At 39.9% G+C, this 13,786-nt stretch overlaps 1 protein-coding gene across 1 annotated transcript in view; it reads left to right on the top strand.

Moving 5' to 3' along the window:
• The window catches only part of ARHGAP15 (Rho GTPase activating protein 15), a 492,002-nt gene that overhangs the window by 260,936 nt on the left and 217,280 nt on the right, over positions 1-13,786 (top strand). Inside the window, exon 9 of the mRNA XM_072122220.1 lies at positions 451-562. Within this exon, the coding sequence (XP_071978321.1) occupies positions 451-562 (112 nt within the window). The remainder of the gene's footprint in view (positions 1-450; positions 563-13,786) is intronic.

Genomic DNA, 13,786 nt, shown 5'->3' with positions numbered 1-13,786 from the left:
GACACAGCCAGCTACCATGGTTATCCGATGCTTGGCGAGCTGGTTACGATTTTAACAACGATTTTACCCTAGCTGGGGCACGACGGTCGGTTCTGTCTTTATCAGAAATAAAGAATGGGTCTGCCATCTTCTTACAAAATGTCACCAACTTCAGATGGACTACGGTGCACCCATATCTAGTCTCGGCACACATAACTAGTCTCCATGTCTCGCAACTTTTCAGCCAGGTGCAGACAGCTGAGATTAATAGACTGGAAGCATGTGTCTCTGACCTGTGACTAATTCAAGCGGAGGACCTCGGGTCTAGCGTTATTACGACTGGGGGAGGTCCTAGCAGTTCAACCAATAAGGTTCCCAATCCTTTAGTTTATCATTCATGGAACAATACAGTCCCTTTGTTCTGATATTTCTAAACAATGTTGAGTAATCTAAAAACTTTTTGTCCTTCAGGGAGTGTTGCAGCCGTTTTCAGCACTGAGCGTCCGGAAGTCATCCAGCACCGAGGTGTTACATCAGGGGAATGAACTGAAAGAGAAGAAAAGTGAACAGAGGAGATCACTGGGTGGGTATGAGGAACCATGGGTGACTTTTCTTCGATAAATATTGTCACTAGAGATGATTGATCCAATAGCTCGGAGGTTCCACAGGAATCTGGCATTTTTCAGGTACCAAATCAAATCTGGATCTTTGACGCATCACTTGGGAAAAAATTTGGAAAAATTCTGCCGTCTCTGTCCTAGATCTTAGAAAGCAAAGAGGTGCGAGAGAAAATTAAAAAAAAAAATTATAACAATAAGGTGAAACAAGATGGAGAATTTGAATGAAAAATCTACTAGAGGGAGTATGAGAGGACAAGTGCGGGTTATTGGAGCAACATTGGTTTGGAAAGAATAGATTTGGATCTGAATTTAAATTTTTTTAATAATCAGTGAAGAAGCTCCTACGAAAAGAATCTTTGATGATTCCCCCCGTCTCTTATCATCACATCCACACGTCATCGAATCACCAAAATGTAGGCTGCTCCTATCACTTTAGTCTTGAGGTGACATACATTGGATTTTAAGCTGCGTGTCATAGACAAACCCTGAAAGAATTTAAGATTGATCAACACAGAAGCTTTGACTTAAAGGGGTTGGCCACTTTAAATAAGTTCAGGTCTGGAAATATGGGGCAGGAAAACAAATAGTACTGCAACTTACCTTCCAAAGAATTTCTCCTGCGTTATCCCGATCCTCCTGGGTGATCCGGTGGCACCTTCTTTATCTTCTGCCTTCTTGTCTTGACACTGAGCATCCGTGCCATCCCCAAGACTGGAGGAACATGTGACCTTTCTCACATGCCGGGTGCACTCAGGCGAAGCAGCCTGGCCTCTGCTGTCGGTGATCACAGTTGTGTCTCTACAGAGAGGCGGAAGATCAGCGCATGCGCATGCACAGAGAGGAGGATGGCGTCCGCTGATCCCTCCCAGGCGGGGGTGCAAGTTGAAGAAACCTGGAGGGACCAGGTACCACTACCACTTGGAAAAAGGACTTGGGGGATTAAAAGTTAGTTTATAATTTAGTAGGGATATTTTTTATTTTAATTAGGAAGGTGGACAACCCCTTTAATATACTAGATTACACTAAATTAAAGTTACATACTGCATTATATTCCAGAGCTGCACTCACTATTCTGCTGGTGCAGTCACTGTGTACATACATGACATTACTTATCCTGTACTGATCCTGAGTTACATCCTGTATTATACTCCAGAGCTGCACTCACTATTCTGCTGCTGGTGCAGTCACTGTGTACATACATGACATTACTTATCTTGTACTGATCCTGAGTTACATCCTGTATTATACTCCAGAGCTGCACTCACTATTCTGCTGCTGGTGCAGTCACTGTGTACATACATGACATTACTTATCCTGTACTGATCCTGAGTTACATCCTGTATTTTACCCCAGAGCTGCACTCACTATTCTGCTGCTGGTGCAGTCACTGTGTACATACATGACATTACTTATCTTGTACTGATCCTGAGTTATATCCTGTATTATACCCCAGAGCTGCACTCACTATTCTGCTGCTGGTGCACTGTGTACATACAATAAATAACCATATACTGAGATTACTCTAAATTAACACTACTATCGTATACTATTAGTGGTGTCTATCGGCAGCCATATTCACTGTCTCTAAAAACATCCAGCAGAATATTGATTGCAGCTCTGTAGTAAAATAAAGAATTGCAAGTTATTTAAAATTAAGGTAAAGAAAACATTATAATATAATTCTATTTTACTTACTTTGTGAGCTGCACTCCCTATTCTGCTGGTGCAGTCACTGTGTACATACATGACATTACTTATCCTGTACTGATCCTGAGTTACATCCTGTATTATACTCCAGAGCTGCACTCACTATTCTGCTGCTGGTGCAGTCACTGTGTACATACATGACATTACTTATCCTGTACTGATCCTGAGTTACATCCTGTATTATACCCCAGAGCTGCACTCACTATTCTGCTTCTGGTGCAGTCACTGTGTACATACATGACATTACTTATCCTGTACTGATCCTGAGTTACATCCTGCATTATACTCCAGAGCTGCACTCACTATTCTGCTTCTGGTGCAGTCACTGTGTACATACATGACATTACTTATCCTGTACTGATCCTGAGTTACATCCTGTATTATACTCCAGAGCTGCACTCACTATTCTGCTTCTGGTGCAGTCACTGTGTACATACATGACATTACTTATTCCGGGTGTATCCTAAGTTACTTTTTGTATTATTCTTCAGAGCTGATCTGGCAATTCTTTTAATTGAAATTAATATCAGTCAAAAGTCCTAGCTGCTTAGTTGCACTGTTTTAATGCAGATATTTCTGTAGAGATAGTGATACTATTACATCCACATGATTCAAAGAATAGATAGTTTTTTCCCTCAGAAACGCTGCCTCCTTTGTATATAGGATGTATGTGGCATTGCAACACATCCCAAATTGATAAGTGGTCTGTAATACCGGATAAGTGGTGCAGTTTATGGTAAAAAAAATGTTATACTGTGGAGAAATTACATTTTTCAGTATATTAACCCCTTTTCACCGACGCTTGTTTGCAGCTTAATGACCAGACTCGATTTTTAGAATCTGATATGTGTCTAGATGACACAAAATACATTCATTTTGGCCAAAAATGACACTTTCATAATGAATAAAATGATGAAATGCTCTGCAAAGTTTGATGCCCAATTTCTCCTGAGTGTAGCGATACCCCATATCGCCATGGTAACCTGCCCATACAGGGCAGACGGCCGGACATAGAATGAAAGCAGCGCCATTCAGAGCAGATTTGTATTGTCACATTGTACAGGTTATAAAATTGTTTTTTTTTTTTGGTAATGCGTACATATGAGGGCTTATTATTTGTGGGGTGAGATACACTGTATTGATAACTAATTTGGGGGGTCTATAGCTTATTCATGAGATTTTATTAACTATTTCAAGGGGGACAGAAACAAAATCATCAACTTTTATTTAGAATTTTTAGCACTCTTTTTACTGCTCGCTATAACATAAAAATAATTTTTTGTCTTTATTTTCTGGTTCACTACGATTATGGTGATTCCTTATTTTTATAGTTTTTCTTATCTTTGCTCAATATTGGAGAAAATCAACAACTTTTCGGGGGCATAACTTCTGTATTTTTCTGTTGACTGGTCCAGTTGAGGGCTTATTTTTTTTTTGCGAAGAGTTGTTCTTATCATGTTTGGGCGTAACATATTTTAATCACTTTTAGAACATTTTTTGTGAGGGTATTTGATGAAAACTTGAATATTACGGGAATTATTTGTTTTTTTTTTTACACCATTCACCGAGCGGGTTCAATATTGATTTCATATTTATTGTACAGATTGATATACATGTGGTAATACTAAATATGTATGTTTTTTTTGTGTGTTTTATATACTTTATTTTGAATTTATATCTAACTGGGTTGATTAGGGAAATTTTATTTTATTTATTTATTTTATTATTATTATAAAACAAATTATTTTTTTTTACATTTTCATTTTTCCACAGTTGGGCTTGAACAAACGTTAATCCGATGGCTTGTTGAAGCTCTTACTCTGACGTACACTGTAAATATACACTGACGCTGACGCATGCTCAGTTAGTTACAGTCGGTCCTGCCAGGAAGCAGAACCTGGTGTGCAGATGAGATAGCAGCCTTGGGGCACACGCCGTACCCTAAGGCTGCCGCAAGATGGATTGGATCCCCCCGGTAAGCTCATTGGGGGTTCTGTTCCATGGGGGGACAAACTTACACGCAGCGGTCATCCTTGACCGTGGCATGTAAGGGGTTAAGCACCCCGGATCTTAGTTTTTCCAATTCCGGGTGTTGGTGCCAAGACATCGGCACTTGCAGGACCCGATGTGCCGCAATCTTCTCCTGCTGCCCCAACGAATGAAACCGAGAAGAAGTACCCTTTATGGCTGCCGTGAAAACCTAATACAGCGGTCATTAAGGGGTTAAGAACACAAATTCTAGAATTTATCTCATTCACAGTTTCCAATCTTGATAAAAACTAATCAGGGCTTATAAAATGTATCCTGGGTGTACAGTATCATAGGCATGAATGTTACAGTGTTTATTGCAAGACAAATAAATTGGTTTTTGGAATAATGCTTTAATGATCACACAACCGAGTCCGATACCGTCGCCAGTACAACGCGGCGACGGAGCCAAAGCTGACTTGTGAATATTTGGCACAGAAACACGGATGACACATTGTTAGCAATTAACAGGTGGCTCTCTCATTGTCCAGTTTGCCTACACCGAATTCCAAAAAATGGGATATTTCAAAATATTAATTTTTTAACACCACAGATTTTCTGCAGCCTACACATTCATCTGAAAGTAATGACTTGTTTATATAGTAAAAAAAAAAAAACTAAAATAATAAAATAATTCACAGAGAGTAATTAAAAATTTTGATCAAATACAGTATGTGACATCATCCTCCCGTAAGAATGCCAAAAAACATAATTTTTTCTTTTGTTTTTGGTTAAATTCCACAAATTTTGAAAAACAAAACTATATTTTTGTATATAAAATTTTCATCTGAAGGCAAAAACACAGAATGGAGCTGAAATTATCAATTTCGGTGGTAATTTTACTACTGAAACAAAGTTATATTAAAGTAATTATCAACCTACTGTATGTAAACAATTTCACTTCCTATTCCTTCGGATTCCTAGAGGTCAGACCCCTCCATCTTCTATGCGAGGCAGCATGCAGAAAAGCAAAAAGTCTGTTTTGGAGGACTTGAGTCATCCATCATCTCTGTGCCCAACATTTAATACCACCTGTCTACTGCAGTGGAGGAAAAGTGGAAATTAGGGATAAGTGGACCCCCCACTGGAAACATCCAGGATTGTTCCTGGCACCGATCATGGGTGTTACCCATTAAATACCAGTAAAAAGCCAGAACGTCACAGTTAGAGATGGTCCTTGGGAAAATTGCATCAGCATTTAAAGAGCTAACACCTGTGACCAGTACTAGAACCTATCACTGGTCATCACAGTGGGGTGTGAACCCAAACACCGAACCAAAGGAGGTCAACCAAATGGATTTAGTAGCTTTAACCCAAGCATACTTACATGCTGGCACATACTCCCTAAAACAGTATCTGTTCTTCATTTAGCTGGTATAGGCTTATTTTTCATGAAAGAGGAATTTTATGTTTATGCAAATGAGCCTCAGGGGCTCCCATGTAAGTCTCAGAAGCCCCTTCTTGTTCCGTTGCCATTAATTATTCATTCCTTTTGGCACTTATGTTCACCTCCTCCCTCCCTTCCCCTTCCAGAGAGTTGGTGACAGCCGACGGAGCCATAGGGGGCTTCAGTGACTTACACAGGAATCCTCTGAGGTCCATTAGCATATACATAGGCATATGTTAACTTCATGTACTCTGTACTCAACCTTACATAAAGTGAACCATTTATCAATCCCCAAGTTGAAAAACTTAACAGGAATTATTCACTGATTCTGTTATTATGTTTGAATCTCTATTGTCAAACGGGTGGAGTCAATGGCTCACATTTACTTAAAAAAGTGCAAACTGATCTATGTGCAGCGTTTCTGTGTATTGGACAGAGGGTGCACATTCTTCATGAATCTGGAACATTTTTGGTGCACTTTTAACATAGGGAGTGCGACACATTTCTGTCGAACTTTGCATGATAAATGTGATAAACAAAACCTATGGTACCCCTCAAGAAGAGGAGAAAAAAGTGAGGCAATATGACAAAATCAAAAGTAAGTATAAAAAATTAACAACCTTTATTTATGCAAACATATACACTAATAGACATAGTATGAATCGGCCAAGACGAAGGCTCAATACGAGCCGAAACGCGCGTCGGGGCGACAGTCATCCCCGGATATGTTGTATATCCACTTCTAATCCTGGTAAGGACTGGTTTCAAGATTTCAAAACTGTTCTTCTTGCTCCACCACTTCGGCATGAGCATTTGCTGTGCCATTACCATTGCATTGATTCACGCTAGTCTCAGGTGTTAACCGTGTATATACCAGCCCTTCCAAATAATTTATATACCTTTACATAACCTACATATGTCCGAGGATGACTGTCCCTTTCTCTGCTGTATATTTACCCCATAACCCTGTCATACTATGGGCCACATTTATCACTTTTGTGCGCCTAAGTGTAGTAGTTGCGCCTAAATTCTGGCGCACTGTTTTGCCAGAATTGTCACAAGCTACAACCATCTGTGATAAGTATATTTTCTGCCTCTTATTAATCACTTTACTTTAACACAGTTTAGGCGCAATTTTGGCGCAGTTTAGGCGCAATGTTAGATTCGGACACTTACATGTGATCCTGCTACAAGCTCCTCTCTGTTTCTCCCACAGCCCAGAATGAAGAAAACACTCACAGCAGCACCCAGGTGTGTGACACCCAGCACCCAGTGACCTCCTCAGCAGCACCCAGGTGTGTGACACCCAGCACCCAGTGACCTCCTCAGCAGGGGCTTCTCCTGGAGGGAATCCCCCAGTGCTGGTCTCCTGCTGCACCCCTGTAATTCTGCACAGTATCCCCCTCAGACACACTGGTGATACTGTGCAGAATTACATGGGGGACACTTGTTTGTAGTATCTGCAACATTCTGCAAACTTTTGCAAAGTTCTCTTGCTCTTGCTCTGAGCTCAGGAGTTTGCAGAATGTTTTGTAAATAGAAGGTGATGAACTGTAAATAGAGTCTGCAGCTCCTGTCTGCAGAGTATCTAATGTATCTATTATATGTTCTAGTGTCTGGCTAAGCTTTGCTGCTAGAAATGAGCTGTTCTGCAAAGAGGCTCAGTGCTTTCTTCTCAGATAACGCCACCTTCGGGCTGGAGTGTTTTTGCGCCCGTTTTTGCGCCTAAATGAAAACATTGCAAGTGATGAATATCATTAGGCGCAGCAAAACATTTGGATTGGTAAGATAGATGAGGGAAAGCTGCTTATTTTTGCTGCGTGGCTAGTTTGGCGTTTAATTGCAAAAATGGCGCAAAAACGGTGCGCCTGAATGAAAAGGCGCAAAAACAACTGAAAAAACGAGTGATAAATGTGGCCCCATGTCTATTAGTGTATATGTTTGCATAAATAAAGGTTGTTAATTTTTTATACTTACTTTTGATTTTGTCATATTGCCTCACTTTTTTCTCCTCATCTTGAGGGGTACCATAGGTTTTGCATATTCTACAATTTTTTGGTGTGATAACCTGTACAGGACCTATAACCAATCATTGATACTTATTCATATGTACATAGTTATCCCTGTACATCTCCTGCTTTCAATTTCTGTCTTTATGAAAAATGTGATGCACGGTCCTAATAAGCACCGGAACGCCCATTTTAGTACAGAAATTTGAGGCTAACGAAGAATAGTGCAGCCGCAACACAAAACGGTCGAGTGCGACTCAAATGTGGAGTGGACACTTTTTAAATGCATGTGCAAGCAGTTTGCACAGAAAAGTACATGCAAAGTCCGACGGAAAACTGGCGGATCTTAGTAAATTTGGGTTAATGTGTCCGCTCAAGCCAGAGAACTTCCCTTTGATAGCACAGCATAGTCTTTGTACCCATTATATGGGTGGTCCTGGGCTGGAGCAGACAGACTGGCTCCATCTATCTGACACTAAAATTCTAAGCCCCAAAGAAGACAGTGATTTGTAAGTGAAGACAGTTCTTTAGACAAAAGCGCCAAGAAATAATAATATTCACGTTACATTCTTTTTTTCCGCACTTTGTGTTGTTCAATCTTCATTACGTGCCTTAAATGCAAACCACAAAATTAAAAGACCACTATCCAAAATACAGAATGCCCTCGTATTATCTCCGTGAATGTGTTCTGTGATTGTATGTGACTCACAATACAAACAAAATCCCTGAGTTAACCAAAGTCTCCTGGTTTCACAGGAGAAATCATAGGTTTTCAAAATGCTGAACTTGTATAAATCTAAATATACTTGTTTGCTGGTTTTATTCGGGAGAATTGCAGCTTTCGAGATTGCTTGTGTTTGCTCAATGCCTCAGCTTCATCCTCCTCCTCATGTTATGTTATCAGGAGACGGTGTAACCCTGCACAGTGAGGCTCCAAAACATCTATAGACTTGGGCTGGATTTGGGCTGGATTAAGGTTGGAAAAAAAATGGTAGAAGTTTGTGTCCCAATTTTGAGACCCAGTTGACTTCCTATAAAACTTACATTTGCAGATATCTCCTTCCTTACCTTTTGATATATCTCTTGTAAGGAGGAGTAGAACTGTTCAGGTTTGGGTTCGGCCATTGTGGGTTTGGGTCCACTCATCACTAATCCCTAGTGGAGCAAGGTGTTCTGGTTGAAGAATATATGACTTTATGATACTTTGCCAAAAGTTGTATATATTGATCTAAGAACCTGGTGGTTGTGACATGAGTTGTAATCTTTTAGGCTTTTTGTTGTGACAGTGTATTAAATTAGTATTTTCAGAAATTGAGCTTCTTTTCAAAAAATGCAGAACAAAAATGATGGACACATCTATAGGAGAAATGAGATTCTTTACTGAAGTTTTTAGGTAATTGGAGCTAGTCAAACCAACAACTCCCTTAAAACAAGAGGCCCTTGCATATAGATGTCTACCTCCAGACCTCTTCTGATATGGAAAGGATAATTACATGGGCAAAAATAAGGTGGGTAATAGAAAGTCTCCATCTCCTGACCTTCAGTTTGGCTATGCAGTCATTAGAGGTCCCCAAGGTAGTGAAGACACATATGTTCCTCCCTCAGCCCACATAAGACAACAAATATTATGAACAGTTTTGAAATTGAAAGAGTAAGTCTAGTCAAAGGGCAGTTCTTTAGCAGAACCTTTCATTAATAGATGGATGGGACAGGCCATAGAGATTGAAAAAAGGAATTAGAGTGTTCTACAGTACAAACAGACCAAGGGATCAGTGATGAGGCTTCCATGCTTGATCTTGAAAGAGTTGGCCATGGTCTTCCTGCTGGTCTACAAATGAGAACATAGCGATCAGTGATGAGGCTACCGTGCTTGGCCTTGAAAGAGTTGGCCATGGTCTTCCTGCTGGTCTACAAATGAGAACATAGCGATCAGTGATGAGGCCACTGTGCTTTGCCTTGAAAGAGTTGGCCAAGGTCTTCCTGTTAGTCTACAAATGAGACCAAAGCGATCAGTGATGAGACCACCGTGCTTGGCCTTGAAAGAGTTGGCCAAGGTCTTCCTGTTAGTCTACAAATGAGACCAAAGTGATCAGTGATGAGACCACCGTGCTTGGCCTTGAAAGAGTTGGCCAAGGTCTTCCTGTTAGTCTACAAATGAAACCAAAGCAATCAGTGATGAGGCCACCGTGCTTGGCCTTGAAAGAGTTGGCCATGGTCTTCCTTCAAGTCACTGGAGACTTCCATAGGTGACTTTTATTAGTAGACCCCCCAGCTTCATAACACATAAACATTTTACACAAGAAAAGCTCATGGAATGAAATATGTGACATATATACTACAAATTGTGAATTCAGATATCATCTGTGAACATCTCATCTTCACACAATGACTTCTTCATTAATATGTATATCCTCCAAGAACTCCAAAATTCTCTTGTTAATAATGATTGGGTCACAGTCAACAAAATTAGGATTTTTTAACATATTGTTATCGGATTAATATTTTGACGTAAATTTATATGTAATATTCAATTAATTATCAAAATATACAATATTTTTACAAAAAAAAACCAGATATTGTGAAAGAATGAAGTTTGTTACGGGTTTTTGGCTGAATTTGGAAAATACTGTATGAGCCAAAGAGTATTGGCTGTGACAATCCAATATGTCCCACAGTACAGATTGGCAAAATGTCATTCTCATGTATTTCATGTATTTTTTTCATCTTTAGCAACAAAATGCTGGTGACTAAGTGTAGTGGGAAGGTTTTTCCACCTTAACATCTTGACACCGATAAAGTAAATAAAAATTCATGAATCTGTTATAATAATGATAATAACTGTTGTTATTAATGGGAACTACTATTCTAATAAGTTGGGTTATTAGCAATAGTCATTTTGACTGTAGTAGTAGTTATCACCGATTTGTAATTTTAGTTGAGGGAGTAAATGTACTAGTAGTAAAACTTGCAGTGGTAGGAGGATAAGACTGTCCCATAGGGAAGCAGGTGAACCTCCCAATTAGCCCCAGTGCCAAGGACAGCCCCTGAATCAGCTTATAACATTTTAACCAAAATAAAGTGGTAAAATGGTTCAATATTTATGATATTTACACAGATTGGGTTGTCTTCTTCTTCTGTCTCTGCTGCTGGCCAATTTTTGTGTTGGACCTCAGGTCCACTCCTTTGTTGGTCAACTTCTATGCTGGTAATGTGTTGATCTTGGGGTAACTCCTCTATTACTTTTCATTATTTTTAATATTTTCTATTTGCTATCTTTCACCAAACTCCCCCATAGTTAAATAATTATATAATTAATTTCTTAAAGGGAATCCGTCAAGACGTTTCTCACAAATACTGCTAGTGACAGGTTATCGTATCGAGTCGAATTAACTATCTGACACTTGTTTTAGCTAAGGTTGCTTCCCACACAAACCCATAAAATCAATTTAGTAATCTTGCCTTCTATACAGCCAGATTTAGTGCATGTTGAGGGGGCGTGGCCTTCTCAGGTTAAATCTAGTAGCTCCTCCCCATACCTTCTCAGCATCAGCATATAATGTCATGTGACCATTAAGGTCCTTTTTCCTCCTAACATTTGCAATGCTGAGAAGGCATAGGGAGGGACTGCTTGATTCAGTCCGATTGGGCCACAGCCCCCTTGACTTTCTCTAGATCTGGCTGTTGATTTTATGGGGATGTTAGGGAAACATTTTTTTTCTAAAAGAAGGATGTCAGTTATAAGACTTTATAAGAACCTGCCACTAGATGTATTTGGGAAAATTGTGGTGACAGGTTCCCTTTCAGTAGGGATGAGTGGGCCAATTAGGTTCGGATTAGCCTCCCCTTTGCCGACCATAAAAGTTTGGTTGGAGTTCAGGAACTAGAACATCCACCCCCACCAGAATAAAGTAGGTTCTACCCTTTAATGCTGTCTCCATTTTCCTGAATATCTCCAGGAGGCTTATGTGTCGGCATTTAAAGAGTTACCAACTGTGATAGGTACAAGCAAGAGTTGCGGGTGTTACCAGCATGGGGTGAGCCCAAATACCTAGCTCAAACTTTTGGCTGATTTGTTTGGGTCACTTGGGATTGAGTGCGCTCAACACTTGTCTTAAGTCTCTACTGAAACATCAAGCTCAGTCGATTCGACAAACTCATGTTGGGTGTAGCCTCTACCTTTGGAGTTCATTTAAAAAAAGGATGCAGTAAGTTTTCCTTTAGATCTAAAACACAATCCATTGAGACCAGTCTACTGGTCCCTTTCGTGTTTTGTGGCAACTTCTACTTGAGTGCAGGCTCTTAAGACCTCATGTAGGTCATTAGGTTGGACCATAACGACCGCCCTTACCCATCAAGATCTGGGGCCAGAGAAAAGCAAAAGTATCTAATCCAAGGTTGCGTCTTATTTTCCATAATTCTGCCGGTTATTCAACCATATTAATGTGAATTTGAAAATAAAAAACTATCTATATAATGCAGAAGTCAATATGATAGAGAGGCTTAATTTCTTTTATTTTCCTAGGCTTTTATTTCGCTAGCAGATGTTAAATTTGGTGCAGTCACATCACAGCTGTGTGGCTTCAAAGCTCAATCTGGGTTTGAGTATGCAAATAGGCACATGAATATACGCCTTGCTTCCGTTATTCCACAATCCAGCCCGCTAATATATATTGTATATGCCGTATGTAAAAGAAGCTGATATTATTAAGATAATGCGGCCAAGTAAGTGAGGTAGGCGTATTTCCCAACTGGCGCACAAAAGAGGCAAGCGTTCTCCTTCACAATTTAGTTTACTAGACAAAGCTGAGATGCTCGCGGAGAATGCCGCTATATAGAACTTTCAATTCTCTTCTTTCAATCGTACTTCAAAACACAGCTGTGCTTGTCCTCACACCATTGTGTGCATTGGTATGCAAATCGCTGCGATGCATGAGATATTCCACTTTCTTTCTTTAAAAGCTGCTCAGTGTGATTGTTATACATCATCTCTCATTGGCACTTGGTGTCGGTGGCCGGTTTTCGGAAAAGTGGGGCAAAGTTTTTAGCAGAATATATCGTCACGCGTTGATTCCTTCCAATTTTTACATTGACAAAAGTTTGGAAAATTTTCCAGTTTAGGCTAAAAAGGGTCAGTCTGTTCACTTGATCAACCATCAATACCTTGTCCCAGCAGTTGTCTGGAGCCAATGGAAGGGCCATCAATACTGGATAGTCAGAGGTCACCACCTGGCCCCATAATGTTGAGGTTTTTGGAATCTTGTAAATACAGATTAGATTAACTTTATTTACCCGAAAAGCAGATGAGTCTATGGCACTTTAACAGGCCGAAACCTAACTGAAACCAAGACTCCAAGGTTCTACCTGATACAGGAGTCAACTACTTTGAGCTCCACTACCTGTGTTTCCTGGGCTGCAAACAGCTGATTGGTGCAATTATGTATTGATGTCCAGTCAAGAAGATAGGTCATTAATGCTAATCCAGATTACTTCCAGTCTAATTGTTAGTAAATCATCTGGTTTGAGGAAGCCTCGGAGAAGCAAGATGTTCATCCATGTTCTTTAATCTCTATGGATGTCCAATCCATTTAACAATATGGCAGAAAATAGAATACCCACTACATATTGTGGATTGTCTATGACAAGGAGACCTAAGATTCGAGTTGTGGCCACACACATTAATAACAAAGCCAAGAATTGCAGACATGTCAAAAGTTGTACCTAGTTGAACCAAGTTGTAGTTGAAGCCCACAGTAAGTCAGATTCAACTTGAAACCTTCAAACAAAGATTCATCAGACTTTTGGCAATTCCACTTCCTAGTCATGTGGATCATTGGTAGATGTCATCTCCTGAACAGTGTAGAAGTGACTATACTATAGTGGTCTACAGGGTTTTCTTGAAGGGTGTAAAAATTCAAAATCTACTACAGGTAGGGGTGATCAAGAGAATATTTCCTCCATCTTTGGCTATGCAGCTGCAAATGTCTAAATTACTGTTCCCCAGCAATTATGACCCATACATGTCGATTGCATCATACATGGACTCATAGCCATACGTC

The sequence above is a fragment of the Engystomops pustulosus genome, chromosome 8 (assembly GCF_040894005.1).
Source record: "Engystomops pustulosus chromosome 8, aEngPut4.maternal, whole genome shotgun sequence".
NCBI classification, from domain to species: domain Eukaryota; kingdom Metazoa; phylum Chordata; class Amphibia; order Anura; family Leptodactylidae; genus Engystomops; species Engystomops pustulosus.
The sequence above is the reverse complement of the archived record's forward strand: the minus strand, read 5'-3'. Positions and strand labels throughout refer to the sequence as shown.